This window comes from Pinus tabuliformis, chromosome 7 (assembly GCF_031772625.1).
Source record: "Pinus tabuliformis cultivar Carrire ecotype Pingquan chromosome 7, CPIR1, whole genome shotgun sequence".
NCBI classification, from domain to species: Eukaryota; Viridiplantae; Streptophyta; class Pinopsida; order Pinales; family Pinaceae; genus Pinus; species Pinus tabuliformis.
In genome coordinates this window covers 945,238,666-945,253,764 of record NC_142293.1, presented here as the reverse complement: position 1 = coordinate 945,253,764, position 15,099 = coordinate 945,238,666, and the positions used below count along the sequence as shown (strand labels likewise).

General features: G+C 40.7%; 1 protein-coding gene across 1 annotated transcript in view; it reads right to left on the bottom strand.

Annotated features, from left to right (window-relative positions):
* Positions 1–15,099, bottom strand: part of LOC149250743 (uncharacterized) — a 122,118-nt gene that overhangs the window by 86,170 nt on the left and 20,849 nt on the right. The window contains exon 4 of the mRNA XM_089453736.1: positions 1,915–2,000. Within this exon, the coding sequence (XP_089309862.1) occupies positions 1,915–2,000 (86 nt within the window). The remainder of the gene's footprint in view (positions 1–1,914; positions 2,001–15,099) is intronic.

The window sequence follows — 15,099 nt, the reverse complement described above, 5'->3', positions numbered from 1 at the left end:
CTTGAGGAGAAGTTACATATGCCAAAAAGGAGTGTAAATTATGCCATAAGGAGGTAAGCTTACCTTAGTAACTCATGCCATCAAGAGGGAGTATGCATGCATAGTGACTTGTGCCATAAAGAGGAGAAATAATGCCTTAGTAATTCGAGCCATTAAGAAGAAGTGTAAACATATGCATTAAAGAGGTGTAAGAGGAGTCTTTTTATGACAAGTCATTAAAGTGTGTAAGAGAGTGTAAGAGGTGCGTAAGAGCATTAAAGAGAAAGTTGAATGAATCCTTTAAGAGAGAGAGTAGAGTATCATTGAATGAGAGAGTTCGATTTGCCATCAAGGAGAGAGATGTGAAGTGGCATGATTGAGTACCAAGAAGGAGAGGTGACATAATTCCTCTTTAGATAATATTAAAGTATCATAAGTGTAATCATAATAATATTAATAATATTGATAATGAAATTAAAAAAATTAAACAATTTAGATTGATTAAGGATAAGTTAAGCGGTTTTCCATCATCTATACATGATTACCAATTGAAGCAAGGTGACTTATTAATTTTGGAAAGAAATGGTTGCAATGATAGACTTGACTTTCTATATTTAGAAAATCACTCTAGAATCGTTAGAAATGAAATTTTATTCAAGGAAATTCATCCCTTACCTGCCAATTTTCAACATAATGGTCAACCCTATTAGGTGCTTCTAGCCCCTAAGGGGAAGTAAAAGTTCCCTGGTCCACCCTTCAATTGGTAGGTGTTAGTGGACAATAATGTGGTAATGGAAGGGAGAAGACTTCATGGTCAAGGGAACCAACTGATGGTGGTGTCCACATCCTGAGTGTATAGATGTGAGGATGGAGCATTCGTGCATGCATGAGTTACCAGCTTCGCCTTGGTTTTCCACCCGTCTTGTCAGTCTTTTACTTCTTGATTATTCCTTGTATTACTGCTTATAGCTCAAGGGCTAGAGCTTGCTTTGTATGATGTAACAGTTTTATTACCCCTTCAAGATAAGTTAGTTTATTGCTCATTGGGGTTGGGACATGCAAGGGTTCTGTTTTGATGTGATAGAGCATCATGTGCTCAGGAAACGGGTGATGACCATATGAGGGAGGTAGAGAACATGCTAGGCTTTTGTCCATGTGCTAATTCTTATGTCCGACCATCTTTTGCATTTTGATTTTTCTTTCTTTTTGTTGTGGCCATGATATGCTTTTTCATTTTCTTTTAGTCGCGTCAACCTCCAGGGCAATTTTTTGTTCCCTACTCATGGTATGTGAACATATGAGTGCCAAATCTCCAAGAACCAATGACAAGTTGTACTCGAAGAATGGAGGTGAGATATAGGGCTTGTAATGTGGCATGGAAGGTGTTAAGTATGATATAGGGAAAATGGAACACACTATCTCAATCATGGCTTTCTAGGTAGTGCCCCTCCTATAACCCAAAGGGCCTTAAGGGAGGTCCACTGGACTAGGATCAAAGATTAACCCCCCTGGTAAGGTGAGAGAACAAGATTACGGTCAAGGTCTGTCAATCTTCTAGATCACCCCATTATCCATACTAAATGCCCAAAAGAAACAAGTATAAGCACCCAATTGCAAAATGATCAAAGTACCTTTTGAATAGCAACCCACCTTCATCCAAGTGCTAATGCTGGATGGGTGAGAGGCACATGGCTTATGCAAGTGGCAAAGGCACATGGCATATCATCGTCTAATGGTGGCTGGTAGGGGCTGTTGGTTGTCTAGCAGATTGACTGGCTGTGAAATGTTGGAGAAAAAATTCCTCTTATAGGGTTACCCATTTTGGTGGGTAACATCTAGCTCCAACTCGGGGACATGAGATCACCATAGAGCACATGATCCATAAGCTTGAACGAGGAGTTCATGAGAACTCCAACAATCCCTGGTCTCACAGACTTGTAACCTGCACATCCAAATCAACTTGTTTGGGAGCATGTGCATTGGGTGTAGGGATCACCCATGTTTTATATGATGGCATAAATCTGTACATAAAATAAAATCTATTTTAATCTAATCTATAATGAAACATGATATGAGAATGCAAGATTTTAGGATGCTCACACAATATGCAATGCAACTAACTACTATACATTTATTTATTTATTTATTTTTATATCTAGGTTATACTAGGAAAATATTGCTTCAAGAGTTGGCCATTTACCGACAAAGGGAGAGGTTCACCTTCTAGAGTCTCTAGATGATATCCATTAATGCCTGCAGTGCCAACAATTTTGTATGGGCCAATCCATAGATTTTCAAGCTTCTTATGCATGCCACGCTTCTCTCTCCTCTTATCCCATAAAAGGACCATGGTTCCTGGTTCAAAAACCCAGAGTTTGGATCGTCTGTCTAAAGTGTTCTTAACCTTTTCTTGGTTCTTACCAACTTGGTCGAGGGCCTTGTTACCGCTCAATCTAGCAGGGGTCCTAGGAGGGGTTCCAAAGGGGCAACTACTAGACCAAGTGGCAACAATGGGACAAAGACCCACTGTCACCTCAATCAATGTCCCCTTCTCTTTACGAACTTTCATTGATGGGAGGAGTCTCGGTATTAGGGAAATCACTATGAATGGTATATCAATGATATATAGATAGTGATTATAAGGGCCTATTCAAAGGAGAGACTCAGATGATAGGGGTTGCTTGCTTTTAAAGCAAGATGTATGGCTCTCCAAGAAGGACTAAAGGGAAACCTACATCTAGGGTTGAGGGGTATTCCTTGATAAAGGGATGCCCCAGACCTAAGATTTCCTATAATAAAGGGTTTCGAAGATAATCCTTGTGAAATTAGAATGATAAAGGGGTGCGGGACCACAAAGGAACCCAAGTGGACCCAAACAAGGTCAAGGGTTTAGGGTGAAACTTCAAACAAAAGGTCTTGACCAAGTAAGGGGGGAGGAAAGTATCAAGGGATTAGATTTGACTTGAACTTACAATGTAATGATCCTTGATAAAGCCACTAACTTATGAAACCTAGGACCAAGAACGAAATTGGAGCTAGGGATTGGGATAATTCCAAATCTAGACACAGGAATTCTCTCAAAATTTATGAGGGCCTAGAGGATACCCCAACACAGTTGTGCTCCAACTTGCTCACCAAATGGATGGCTGCAATAAATTTTGTGTGATGCCCTAGGAGACACTAGGGTTAGGGCTTAGAAAAAGGGAGAGAAGGAGGTGAAAGATTTTCGTTGAAGTGATCACCAAGGATTAGACCAGTGCCTAGTCTATTGGGAGAATGGAGTCAATGAGATTTCAACCTTCGGAATATCTTTTACCCAGTCAAGGAGTTCCCTAGTGACTTCGTATATCCCTATAGGCAGCAACTAGGTTACCAAAGAAATTTTACATTTCTTATTGCTGCAATTTGATTTTATCAAGGTAATCATATAGATAATATCCAAATTTGGCATACTGGGCCAAACTCACCTTGGAACAGCATGTTGATGCAGTTATTTTTATTGAATTTCCTTTCCAAGAGGTGTAGGTGTCTAAAGATATCTCATTCTATGTACAAATGGAAATATGAATTTATTTCGTTTATGGACAAATTGTCAAGGTCGGCCAACAAACAAATGCCGGCTTAGAAGCCACGTTGCATATATAAATAGAAGGTGCATCTACCTCATTTGGACATCATTCATTCTCACACATCTCTCTCTCTCCTCATCTGATTGGGTCGTACAACTTCAGGGCAACCTTCTTCTCCTCCACACATGCGAAGTTTGACTGCGATTTTCTGTTTCCAGCATTGACCAAATTGCAGGAAGTTTGGGCAGCATTGACCTTGTTTGATTGCGATTTTTGTGGGATTATTTCTGTTTGGGCAGGCCACATTCTTTGGCATAGAAACCGAGATTTTCTGTGTTGTTTGACTAGTGTTGACCGCAGGTTTGACTCTGCGTTGACTAATATTTTCGAGACTGTTTTGGGCTGATTCAAACTATCCTTGGAGGCCGAGTTGACTGGGTTTGACCGAGCTGATTTGGAGGAAGATTTCTGCTAAGTTGACCAACGTTGACTTTCTGGTTAGGGCATCTTGTTGACTGCAGTTTGACTGGACAGATTTGATTGTGTTTGGGCAAGTGAATTTTGTATATTGTACTCTCTCTCTCTGCTGAACTTTTGAAGAATAATAAGAAGACTTGATCAAAGGGTTTCCCCACATTGGGGTTTTTCCTTGGCATCCACCAAATATTGTGTCCTCTTGTCTTGGCTTGTCTTTTGCTTTTTATTTATGTTCTATCTGCATTTACTGTCATGTTAATGTGATTGCTAATCTGAAATTGATATTGGGCTAATAAGGAAAATTGAAGTAAATTGCTCTTAAGCATAGAACATACCATTGTTATCTAAAATTAACATGGTATCGGAGCTGAGGTGATGACAAAGCCCAAGCAAGAGTGAAAAGAGCAATTGCTGAGAAGAGAAATCACTAAGATTTGTTGGACAAGGACAAGAGTTAATGGCCTCTGCATCTTACTTCAAGCCCGATGATAAACTCAATGATAAGTATGATTATCATGCATGGAAGATGTCTCTTGATTTGACTTTGGAAGAGTAGGATGTTATGGATTATGTGCAGGGAAAGATCATTGGACCTCCTTCAAATGCACCGACTTCCGCTAAGACAAAGTACAAGAAAGGTGAAGTCAAAGCAAAGAAGATCATCAGGGATTCTATTAACAAGCATTTGGTTGCATACATCTCCGATTTGAACACATCTAAGGAGATGTATGACAGGTTGGTTGGCATGTTCAAAGTTAGCAATGCAAACCAAGTTCTCTTCCTCAAGAACAAGTTGAAGGACATAAAGAAGGGAAGAGGTGAAGATATCCAATCCTACTTCATGAGGATTACTGAGATAAAAAATGATCTTCTTTCAATTGGAGAAGTTATTGCTGATAGGGAGCTCACTCTCATTGCCCTTGGAGGTCTCCCTTGTGAATGGCATGTGTTCAACACTACTATCCTCAACAATGACAGGATTCCAGGTTTTGATGAATTGTTGACTAGATGCACTCAAGAAGAGACAAGGATGATGGAGAGAGACATGCCTTCAAATAGGAATGATCCTACTGCATTTTCGCTCATGCTAAAAGAAGAACATTGTTGGTTCAAAGAAGCAATGTCAAAGAAGATCGAGATTTAAATATGTAAGGAAGGGAAGATGCTTCATTTGTAATAGATTTGGCCACTATGCTAGAGAGTGTCCTAATAGAAGGGATACACCTGATGATGATGACAACCACAACCACAACAATTTTAGGGGCAACAACTGATCCAAAATGGATTCAGTTTTGCCTCCGGATCAAAGTCTTCAAATGCAGATGAAAGTGGAACCAAGTCAATAGTCAACAGTCAACAGTCAATGCCTACGTCAGCAGGACACATGGCAACCCGGGAATGAGTCACGGGTTCTGGATGATGTCAGCAGAGAAGGTGATGTGGCAATTTGTGATTGGTTCACACGGGCCAATCCGGTGTTGACACATGGCAACCCGGATTTGCCCAATGTTGGCATGAAATCCCAATGTGGCGGATGAGAAAGAAATTTGGCAGACTGCTAAAACTGACGGAAATCGCAGGGAAGTGGTGATCGTCCGATCAGAGGAGATCGACGCATATCGCGTCAGAACACGCAAGCAGGTTAACGTTCTAAACAGATGCGATGTGGTTATTAAAAAGAAGTTTAACTTCTTTGAGTTCCAGCAGGAAAATGGGAAGTGGTATCTCGCGCGCCCTAAAGGTGGTAAACGGTTTTTCGAAAATTCACGCGATTAACCTTAGCGTGCGACACGTAGCACGAGAAAACCACTTTTCTCGCGTGCTCTCAGTCTGATATCGGTCGTGCAAGATTTCACGCGAGATTGCGCGATTGTTGTTCGATTAGAGGGGTCACATCGAAGGTGGAGATCATATGGGCTAGTTGGCGAGTGGATGACACGATAGCCATTGGATCAGATGGGACAGATCGATGGTGGAGATTTGGAGGATATGATAAACTTGTATTTATTTTGGTGTCGGGATTTCCGCCGGAAAAAGGCTGGACGTCGGGGTCAACCCCACGACCGCTGGTCCTCTGATTTTATGTTATCGCATTATCCCACATTCACCGCAGATTGCAACTACATGTGGTATATTAATACCATATCACCGAAAGATAACACGATTATGGTTTTGGACCATTCCAGGGGGTCTGGAGGTCACAGTGGCCAAATATGGTCAAGTTTATACTCGTTTGACTCGAAATTTCGAGCTGAACGCAGTGGTGAGATCCATTTTCTTATTTGAGACTCTATTTTCGAGCTCATACTTGTAACAACAATTTGAAGACAAAATAAAGAGGTCAGCACTGGAAGCGAAAGGACTAGGAGATGTAGCCAGAAAGTCTGGTGAACTCCTTTATTAAATTTGGCTGTGTTGATGTGTTTGAATTTGTTTTTCAAATTGTTTGTGTGTTTATGTTATTCACAATCTTTTCGATCCGTTGCACTAAGTAACATAAGCAAACTCGCACATAGTGTATAATACCTTTTTCATTAACAGATCAACAACAATCAAAGGAATGACAGATTCAACAACAAAGGAAAAATGAATGCTCCCACTACTCAACATGGAAATGGTCAACCTCCCAAAAGATCAAGAAACTCCAAGTATGATGAATCTAATGTTGTAGATAACAAGTAAAAATAGTTTTATCTTATATCTGCCCTCTCTACTGCCTCTCTTCCGGATACCTTGGGAAATTGGTTGATTGATAGTAGTGCCTCAAGGCACTTCACTAGGTATAAGGAAGCTCTTTCAAATTTAATAGAAAAGGATACAAATTTGGAAATCATTCTTGGGGACAATGCCACGTATCCCGTGAAGGGAGTTGGAAATGTTACTCTTCAATTGAATTCATCTATGGGAGTTGGAAATGTTACTCTTCAATTGAATTCATCTATGGGAGTTGGAAATGTTACTCTATGGGTTAAAGCAAGCTCCTCGAGCTTGGTATGAGAGGATCGACAACTATCTGATGAAGCTGGGCTTTATAAGAAGTGAAGTTGATCCGAACCTTTACTTTAAGGTTGAGAATGACAAACCTCTTATCTTAGTACTTTATGTGGACGTTCTCATTTTAACAAGTGCAGACCCTCTTATTCATCAATGTAAGAGGGAGTTGGCTTCCGAGTTTGAAATGAAGGACCTAGGATTGATGCATTATTTCCTAGGGTTGGAGGTCTGGCAAAAGCCAGGTGAGATTTTCCTTTGTCAAGGAAAATACATTGTGAAGCTATTTGAAAGATTTGGGATGGAGGACTGCAAGTCCGTGACTACTCCAACGGAACTTAACTTCAAGAAGTTATGCGGAAGTGCTGCTGGGTCCGATTTGGGAAATACTTCTGAGTATCGTCAACTTGTGGGGGCCTTGATGTCCTTGGTGAACTCCCATCCGGACATATTTTTTGTAGTGAATACATTGAGTTAGTTTATGGTCGAGCCTCATCACATACATTAGATTTCTACCAAGAATCTCTTGAGATATGTCCAGGGCACAATCACCTATGGACTGAGATACACTACCGGGAATGTAAGGCTCCATGGTTATTCTGATGCTGATTGGGCTGGCAGTGTGGTGGATCGTAAAAGCACATCGGGATGTTGCTTCTTTCTACGTTTTGCTTCGATATCTTGAATGAGCAGGAAGCAAAAGTTGGTTTCTTTGAGCACTGTTGAAGCTGAATATATCGCTACTAGTATGGCCTCTTGTGAAGCTGTTTGGTTGAGGAAGCTCTTTAGTGAGCTATTTGGACATGTGCTGGATACCATCGTGATCTATTGCGACAACCAAAGTGGGATTCGTCTTTTAAGAATCCCGTGTTTCATGACTGCGCTAAGCATATTGATATCAGGTACCACTTTATCTGGGATATGGAACAACGGGGAGCAATAAGGCTCCGTCATGTTAGGACTAATGATCAGGTTGCAGATATTCTTACGAAGCCCTAGGGAAGGTAAAATTCTTAACCTTTCATGAACAACTTGGAGTCGTAGAGAGACCCTCTCATGAGGGTCTTGTTTGATTTGGATATCGAGCTCTGGGAGCTCGGGGGCTTGGGGTACTTCTTGGAGCGATGAGTGACCATAGGGTGAGTGGTTCACCTTCCCCTAGTGGTGCGCGATGTACAGGGTGAGTGGTTCACCTTCCCCTGTGATACCCCATGATGGTTGAGATATGCATAGGATGAGTGGTTCACCTTCTCCTATGGCATATGAGCAGGATGAGTGGTTCACCTTCTCCTGCCGATACATCCTACCCATGTAGTCTGGGACTCATGGGAAGTACCTCTCATCTGGCCAATGAGTAGGGAAATGAGGATAGGGACCATAGTACTATTGATGGACGCATTGTGTACTACTGTACTCCCTATGCTAGGATGTTTGATATTGATTTGGGATCAATGGAGACTGACTTCGGGTCAGTGGAGAGTGGTATGATACACTCTCGATTATTGGAGACTGACTTCGGGTCAGTGGAGAATGGTATGACACATTCTCGATCATTTCTTCATTATTTCTTCATGGTTCAGTAGAGCAGAGTAGAGCAGAGTATAACAGGGATGTCAGAGATGGTACAGATTGACAGATGATTTGGCAGGTGGAGTTCTTCCTAGTTGAGAGGGAGTGTTAAATTTGGCAACTAGGGCCAAACTCCACCTTGGACAACTCATATGATGACGCTGATATTTTTATTGGATTCCTCTTTCCGAGAGGTGTAGGATTGATCTAAAGATCATCTCATTCTGACATGTACAAATGGAATTATGAATTTATTTCGTTTATGGACAAATTGTCAAGGTCGGCTAGCAAACTAATGTAGGCTCAGAAGCCCAAAAGACATGTCTTTTCATCCTCAATTGTTGCATATAAATAGAAGGTGCATCTACCTCATTTGGACATCATTCATTCTCACACATATCTCTCTCTCCTCATCTGATTAGGTCGTACAACTTCAGGGCAACCTTCTTCTCCTCCACACGTGCGAAGTTTGACTAGCGTTGACCGGGCAACGTTGACCTTGTTTGACTGCGATTTTTGTGGGATTATTTCTGTTTGGGCAGGCGCATTCTTTGGCACAAAAACCAAGATTTTCTGTACTATTTGACCAACGTTGACCGCATGTTTGACTTTACGTTGATCGAGTTTGATTGATATTTTCAGGACTGTTTTGGGATGATTCAGACTATCCTTGGAGGCCGAGTTGACTGGGTTTGACTGAACTGATTTGGAGGAATATTTCCGCTAAGTTGAGGAACGTTGACTTTTTGGTTAGGGCATACCGTTGACTGTAGTTTGACTGGACAAATTTGACTGTGTTTGGGGGCAACTGAATTTTGTATATTGTAATCTCTCTCTCTCTTTGTTGAACTTTTGAATAATAATAAGACTTGATCAAAAGGTTTCCCCACACTGGGGTTTTTCCTTGGGATTCGCCAAATATTGTGTCCTCTTGTCTTGGCTTGTCTTCAACTTTTTATTTATGTTCTATCTGCATTTACTGTCATGTTAATGTGATTGCTAATCTAGAAATTGATATTGAGCTAATAAAGAAAATTGAAGTAAATTGCTCTTAAGCATATAACATACCATTGTTATCTAAAATTAACAATACCCCTAGGAACATTCATTCACTATAATAGACATGTAACATATGCAAAACCTCACAAAATCACGCTCTTCAATTAGGGAAAAAAACATTGGTTCCATGAGCGAAAATTCCATACGTTATACATGTGACATGAAATAGAGAAATAGACCATAAAAAAACACTTACAAGTATAGCGAATATATCCAATCATCAAAGAGAGACAAAATCGAAGCTCCAAGACCAAGACAAAATTTCCAAATGTCAAAATGCATCAAGATTATCCAATTCATCCTCCAATAGCTATAGCGAAATTCCAGAAGAAATAAAGATCCAAATCCAAGTGATGATGAGAAGAGAATGAACCTCTCATCTATTTATACCATCCTCTAAGGGTTCGAACTTCGATTTGCCTAATGAGGCCTAATGATGCCCCAACTAATAAAATAATGTACAAAATAACATTACTTGGTGACAAGCCCACCAAGATAGCTCCATAACATGAAAATAAGCCTCTCGAGGGCTAAAGTGATAGACACAATATGTCGAAGGGCCATTGAAAGGGCTAGTGGAGTCCAATATCGTGATCACGGGGGTGGCCCCTTGATCTCCAAGCGAGTGACATGTGGTGCTCCCAAGTGGCTGTGGGGGCACAAAACATCCTCATGGGTCTCCAAATGGATCGAACTAGCTTGTATCCCATCTGTAATGGCTAGAAGAATGATGCAAGCCCTCCCTTTGTCTCCCATGGTGAGACATAACCTCATCTGGGCCCTCGATCAACTGCCAAGTGTGTGGTGCAAGAGTGAAGCCAATTGGGCAAGGTGGTCCAGGTGCACCATCATCATCAAATAAGTGGAACACGAGCAAGCGATGGATGGTACTAATAGATCCCATGATGTGGCAATCTGCTCTCTGTTGTAGTGGAGACCCATGGATCTCAACGCTCACCTTACAAATGCCAATATGACCCTATGGAGAGCTTGGACCCCATATGGGGATACCAAACCCAGATGAAGACCTGCCTGTAATCCTATATAAGATCTAATGCATATCACCTTCCAGTACAACAAATCATTAGTGCAATTGAATAAATGATCTTACAAATCATGGAGCCGAGTGGACACTTCATAATGGCACGCCCTTTCGTAATGGGCTTTAGAGTGTACAAGTGTCTCTAAGTTTAAGAAGAAGGTTAACCAAGGACCCTCTTAGGTGGTTTCAACCTCTAAGGGAGTGACAAGTCCATAGTACATCCATCAAGAGGCAGGTGTCATGTGAATAAATGATGGAACAGAGTGGGGCATCAGGGGAAGGCTCCAAGGCACATGCCACAGTACAAGGGTAGCTATGATTAGGGAAGCCTAGACTTGGGTGTATAGATGTAGGGGGGAGCAATCGTGGTACATGAGTTACCCCGACCTTTGTTTTTTCCATTCTTTTTCATATGCCTTTTGCCTTTTTTTGATTTTTTTCCTTTTGTAACTGCTTGGGGCTCTAGGGTATGAGAGCATGATGTGCATGATATAGCAGTGAATATCCCCTTAAGGTTGGTCAGTTCATCGCCCACCAGGGGTTGGGACAATCATGGGTTCCTTAGTGATGTAGGGGGGCTCATATAGGGGCCCTAGGAACCAGGGTGATGGCCATAATGATAGGGGTTAGAGCTCATGTTGGATTTTGCCCACGTGCTAAATTTGTATGTCCCGACCATCTTTTGCATTTTGTGGTACATTTCCTGTTGATAGTGGCCAAATTATGCTTTTTACTTTCTTTTTAGTTGCATCAACCTCCAGGGCATCGTTCCAGGCCCAACCCAGAGTGTGGACAAGGAGAGGGGAGGCTAACACCTTGTGGACCTAATGGACAAATGTGGACCCAAATGGGAAATATATGAAAATGGGTTATAATAAGCGGAGGAGAGTGATGTATATGGTGTCGGGAAGCGAGACCACACAACCAAAATCAAGATTTCCCATGTAGTGGCACTCCTAAAGCTAGTAGCCAATAAAGGAGATCCCATGGGACTAGGATACAAGGTTAATCACCAAGTTGGACAGAGGAGACAAGAGTACAAACCAAGCCCATTCTTTTCGCCGAATCCCCCCACTAATCTATGCCCAAAAGTGTCCATGATAAGTAAACAAAAATACCCAACTACATAATGAAAGCCATACCTTCGGGGTTGGAAGGCCCATCTTCAAACATACGATCATAATAGATGGGCGAGGGAGTACAATGGTTGGTTCAGGTGGCGGAGATGGTGGCACACCGAGCTATTTGGTCGCTGCAAAGGGCTGCCGACTGAGGACCATCTAGGAGAAAATTTTTTCCCTATGGATATCACCCACAGGTGGTGGGTAATAGGCCTTACGTTGTGACTTGTCCATCTCAATGATTTGGTCAATTCTAGATTTTATAGCATCTTGTTGGTTAGGGAGTGCTTTGAGGCATTCTAGTACCAACAACCTCAATTGGATGGGTAATTTTACTTATTCCCCATACACAAGTTGGAAAGGACTATGACTTGTGGAGGCTGTCATAGTGTTGTACAATCAACCCATAAAGCATATTTAATCTTACTATCCCAACTTTTCTAATTTTTATTGATTATCTTCTTAGTAATCATCACGAGGTTCTTTTTACTTGACTTGGTTTGGCTATTTCCTTGAGGATAGTAATGGGAAGAATGCGTTAACATGATGCCATACTTACAACACATGGATGCAAGAGCCCTGGAGTTGAATGCCTTGGCATTGCCAGTCACAATTTTAGCAGGAATCCTAATCTTGTGATAATACAATCTTCAAGGAAGTCAATCACCCCCTGGTCATTTTCCTTCTTACTATGAATGGCCTCAACCCATTTGGTCAAATAATCAGTGGTAGTGAGTATCCATTTGTGACCATTGCTAGAGTTGTCTTTGAATTCTCCTATAAAATCAAGGCCTCATTGTTGGAAAGGAGATTCAACGAGGACACTTTTTAATGGGAGGGAAGGTAGTTGTTCTTTACCTGTGAATCGTTGGTATGACTGACAGGTCCTAACAAACTTCAAGGTATTAGCAAAGATTGTAGGCCAATAATAACCCGCCCTGAGGATTTTGTGTGTAGTAGTTTTAGCGACATAATGACCACCACAAAATCCTGCATGAAACTCTTTAATAATATTTTCATATTCGTCTTTGCTCACACATTGAAGGATAACTCTGTTAGGGCTCATCCAACCTAGCCCATCTTGAGTTAAACAATATTTGGTGGCCTTTAATCTAAGAGCTCTCCTTTTGTGATCTATTAATCCAGGAGGGCTAGACAGACTCTTAAGATAGGATATTACATCAGAATACCATTCATCTTCTTCTAGTTCTATGGCTGTGGCACAAATTTGTTTCCCCTCACCCATTTGGAAAGCTTTGTCAGTTCCTTCGTTTAGCATTACACCAAGGCCTTGGCCTTTCACGATCTTCTTAGGTCGGATTTCTAAGTCATACTCTTGGATTTTAGAGACCCATTTTCCCCTTGATCCGAAAGAATTTGTTGAAAATTGGCAGCTCAGGGATGAATTTCTAAAAATAGAAAGTCTAAAAATAGAATGTCTAAAAATAGAAAGTCTCAAGTATGACTTTCCAAAAATAGTAAATCACCTTGCATCAATTGGTAATCAAGTATTGTTGATGGAAAATCCCTTCTAATCATCAATCAATCCTAATAGTTCAATTTCAACTTAATCATCAATATTATTATTATTATTATTCTTATTATATTATTATATTATTATTAAAAAGAAATTCAAGTCTCTCAATCATGAGACTCAATCATGTCATATGTAACTCCCCTCAATTAATGCATATGTTACTCTCTCTCTCTTAATGGATTCATTCCTCTCTCTCTTTAATGCTCTTATGCACCTCTTACACTCTCTTACACACTTTAATGACTCGTCATAAAAAGATTCCTCTTACACCTCTTTAATGCATAAGTTACACTCTTCTCCTTTATGGCATAAGTTACACTCCTATTTTGGCATATGTAACTCCTCCTCAAGGCATAGGAGTTACTCCCTCATGAATTCAACCTCCTTGCTCTTCCTATATATTTGTGCCTCTCATCCTCACTTGATACACTTGTGCTTGTGAAAGGAGAATTCAAACTTGAGAAAGAGTTGGAGAGTGTAGAGAGAGAGAGAGAGAGAGTCTTGAAGAGCAAGAGCAGATCTTGGAGAGCCAAAGTGATTCAGTGTTTGCATCAGCTACTGCTATCAGAGATATTCTTTAGATTTGGGTGAACTTCTTCATTCTTTCATTGTACTTTGTATCTCTGCTGAACAATTGATTTCTAATAGAAGAAGAATCTTGTTGGGTTTTCCCTTCTGGGTTTTGCCTTGGTCATTGACTTAACTTCTCTGTCTCCCATTGAGTTCTTGGCTGTGTGAAATTTTATCTATTGCATCTACTGGAATTATTCTTCTAACTGAAAATTTAATTATGCAGTTTATTTGCTACTACAAACAAAGAATAGAATCACTACTGCAATTTTCACCATAAAAATACTACAGAAAATAAAATACTGGAAACTGAGAAATTCTAGCACACAATAATTTTGACACACTTATTTTTGGACAATTGTCGCCGGAAAAACCAAACTTGGGAAAACCGGTGCAACAGATGATGGTTTTATTGTTAATCTTCAGCAGCAATTCTGAGTACAATAATTTAGATGCCCAGTTGGCAATCTAATCTGAGGAAAATACTAACAAAAATATCGTGAGAATTTTGTCTCACCCCACAGCTATTTTCTGCCTCCGAAATTGCCTCCATAGCCTATGTGCTAAGCTCCCTGCGTCACCCTCTGCGCAGAGCTTACGTTGGCCCTCTGGAAATCTCGGCCTTCCTGTCTTTGCCTCTTCCAGGAATTGGAAATCTTCATCCTGAAATGTTGTTGCCCTACTCTTCCACCTACTAATCACGCTCTGGCTCTATCTTCTCTGTTGAGCTGCTGCTGTTGAGCAAATCAAATTGCTTGGGCAACTGAGTATCTGTTTGGATGATTTCTCCATCACCACATCGACTTCCTCTTATAATCCACTGTTGGAGCACCAACGAGCAATATTAAAACTTAATCAATGGCTAAGATCATCTCTGGATCGATTCGTGTGAGTTTCTAGATGATTCTCACCTTATCTCAATTAATATTGATTAATTAACCATATTCCCTAAGTTTAGACTTAGGAAATATTTAAAAATCAGTTAATAATCTAATTGAGACACTTCTAGGCAGAATTTCCAAAAACGATTTATGGGTTTTGGAGATCTCATGTATTCTATCCTCTCCACCAAATTTTGTGGCTAGAACACATCCGATGCTACAAAAACTAACACTCCCTCTTAGCGAGGAATGTGTTCTAGTGCTACTGCACACCCTGTAACGACACTCTGTCTCTGCATCATCT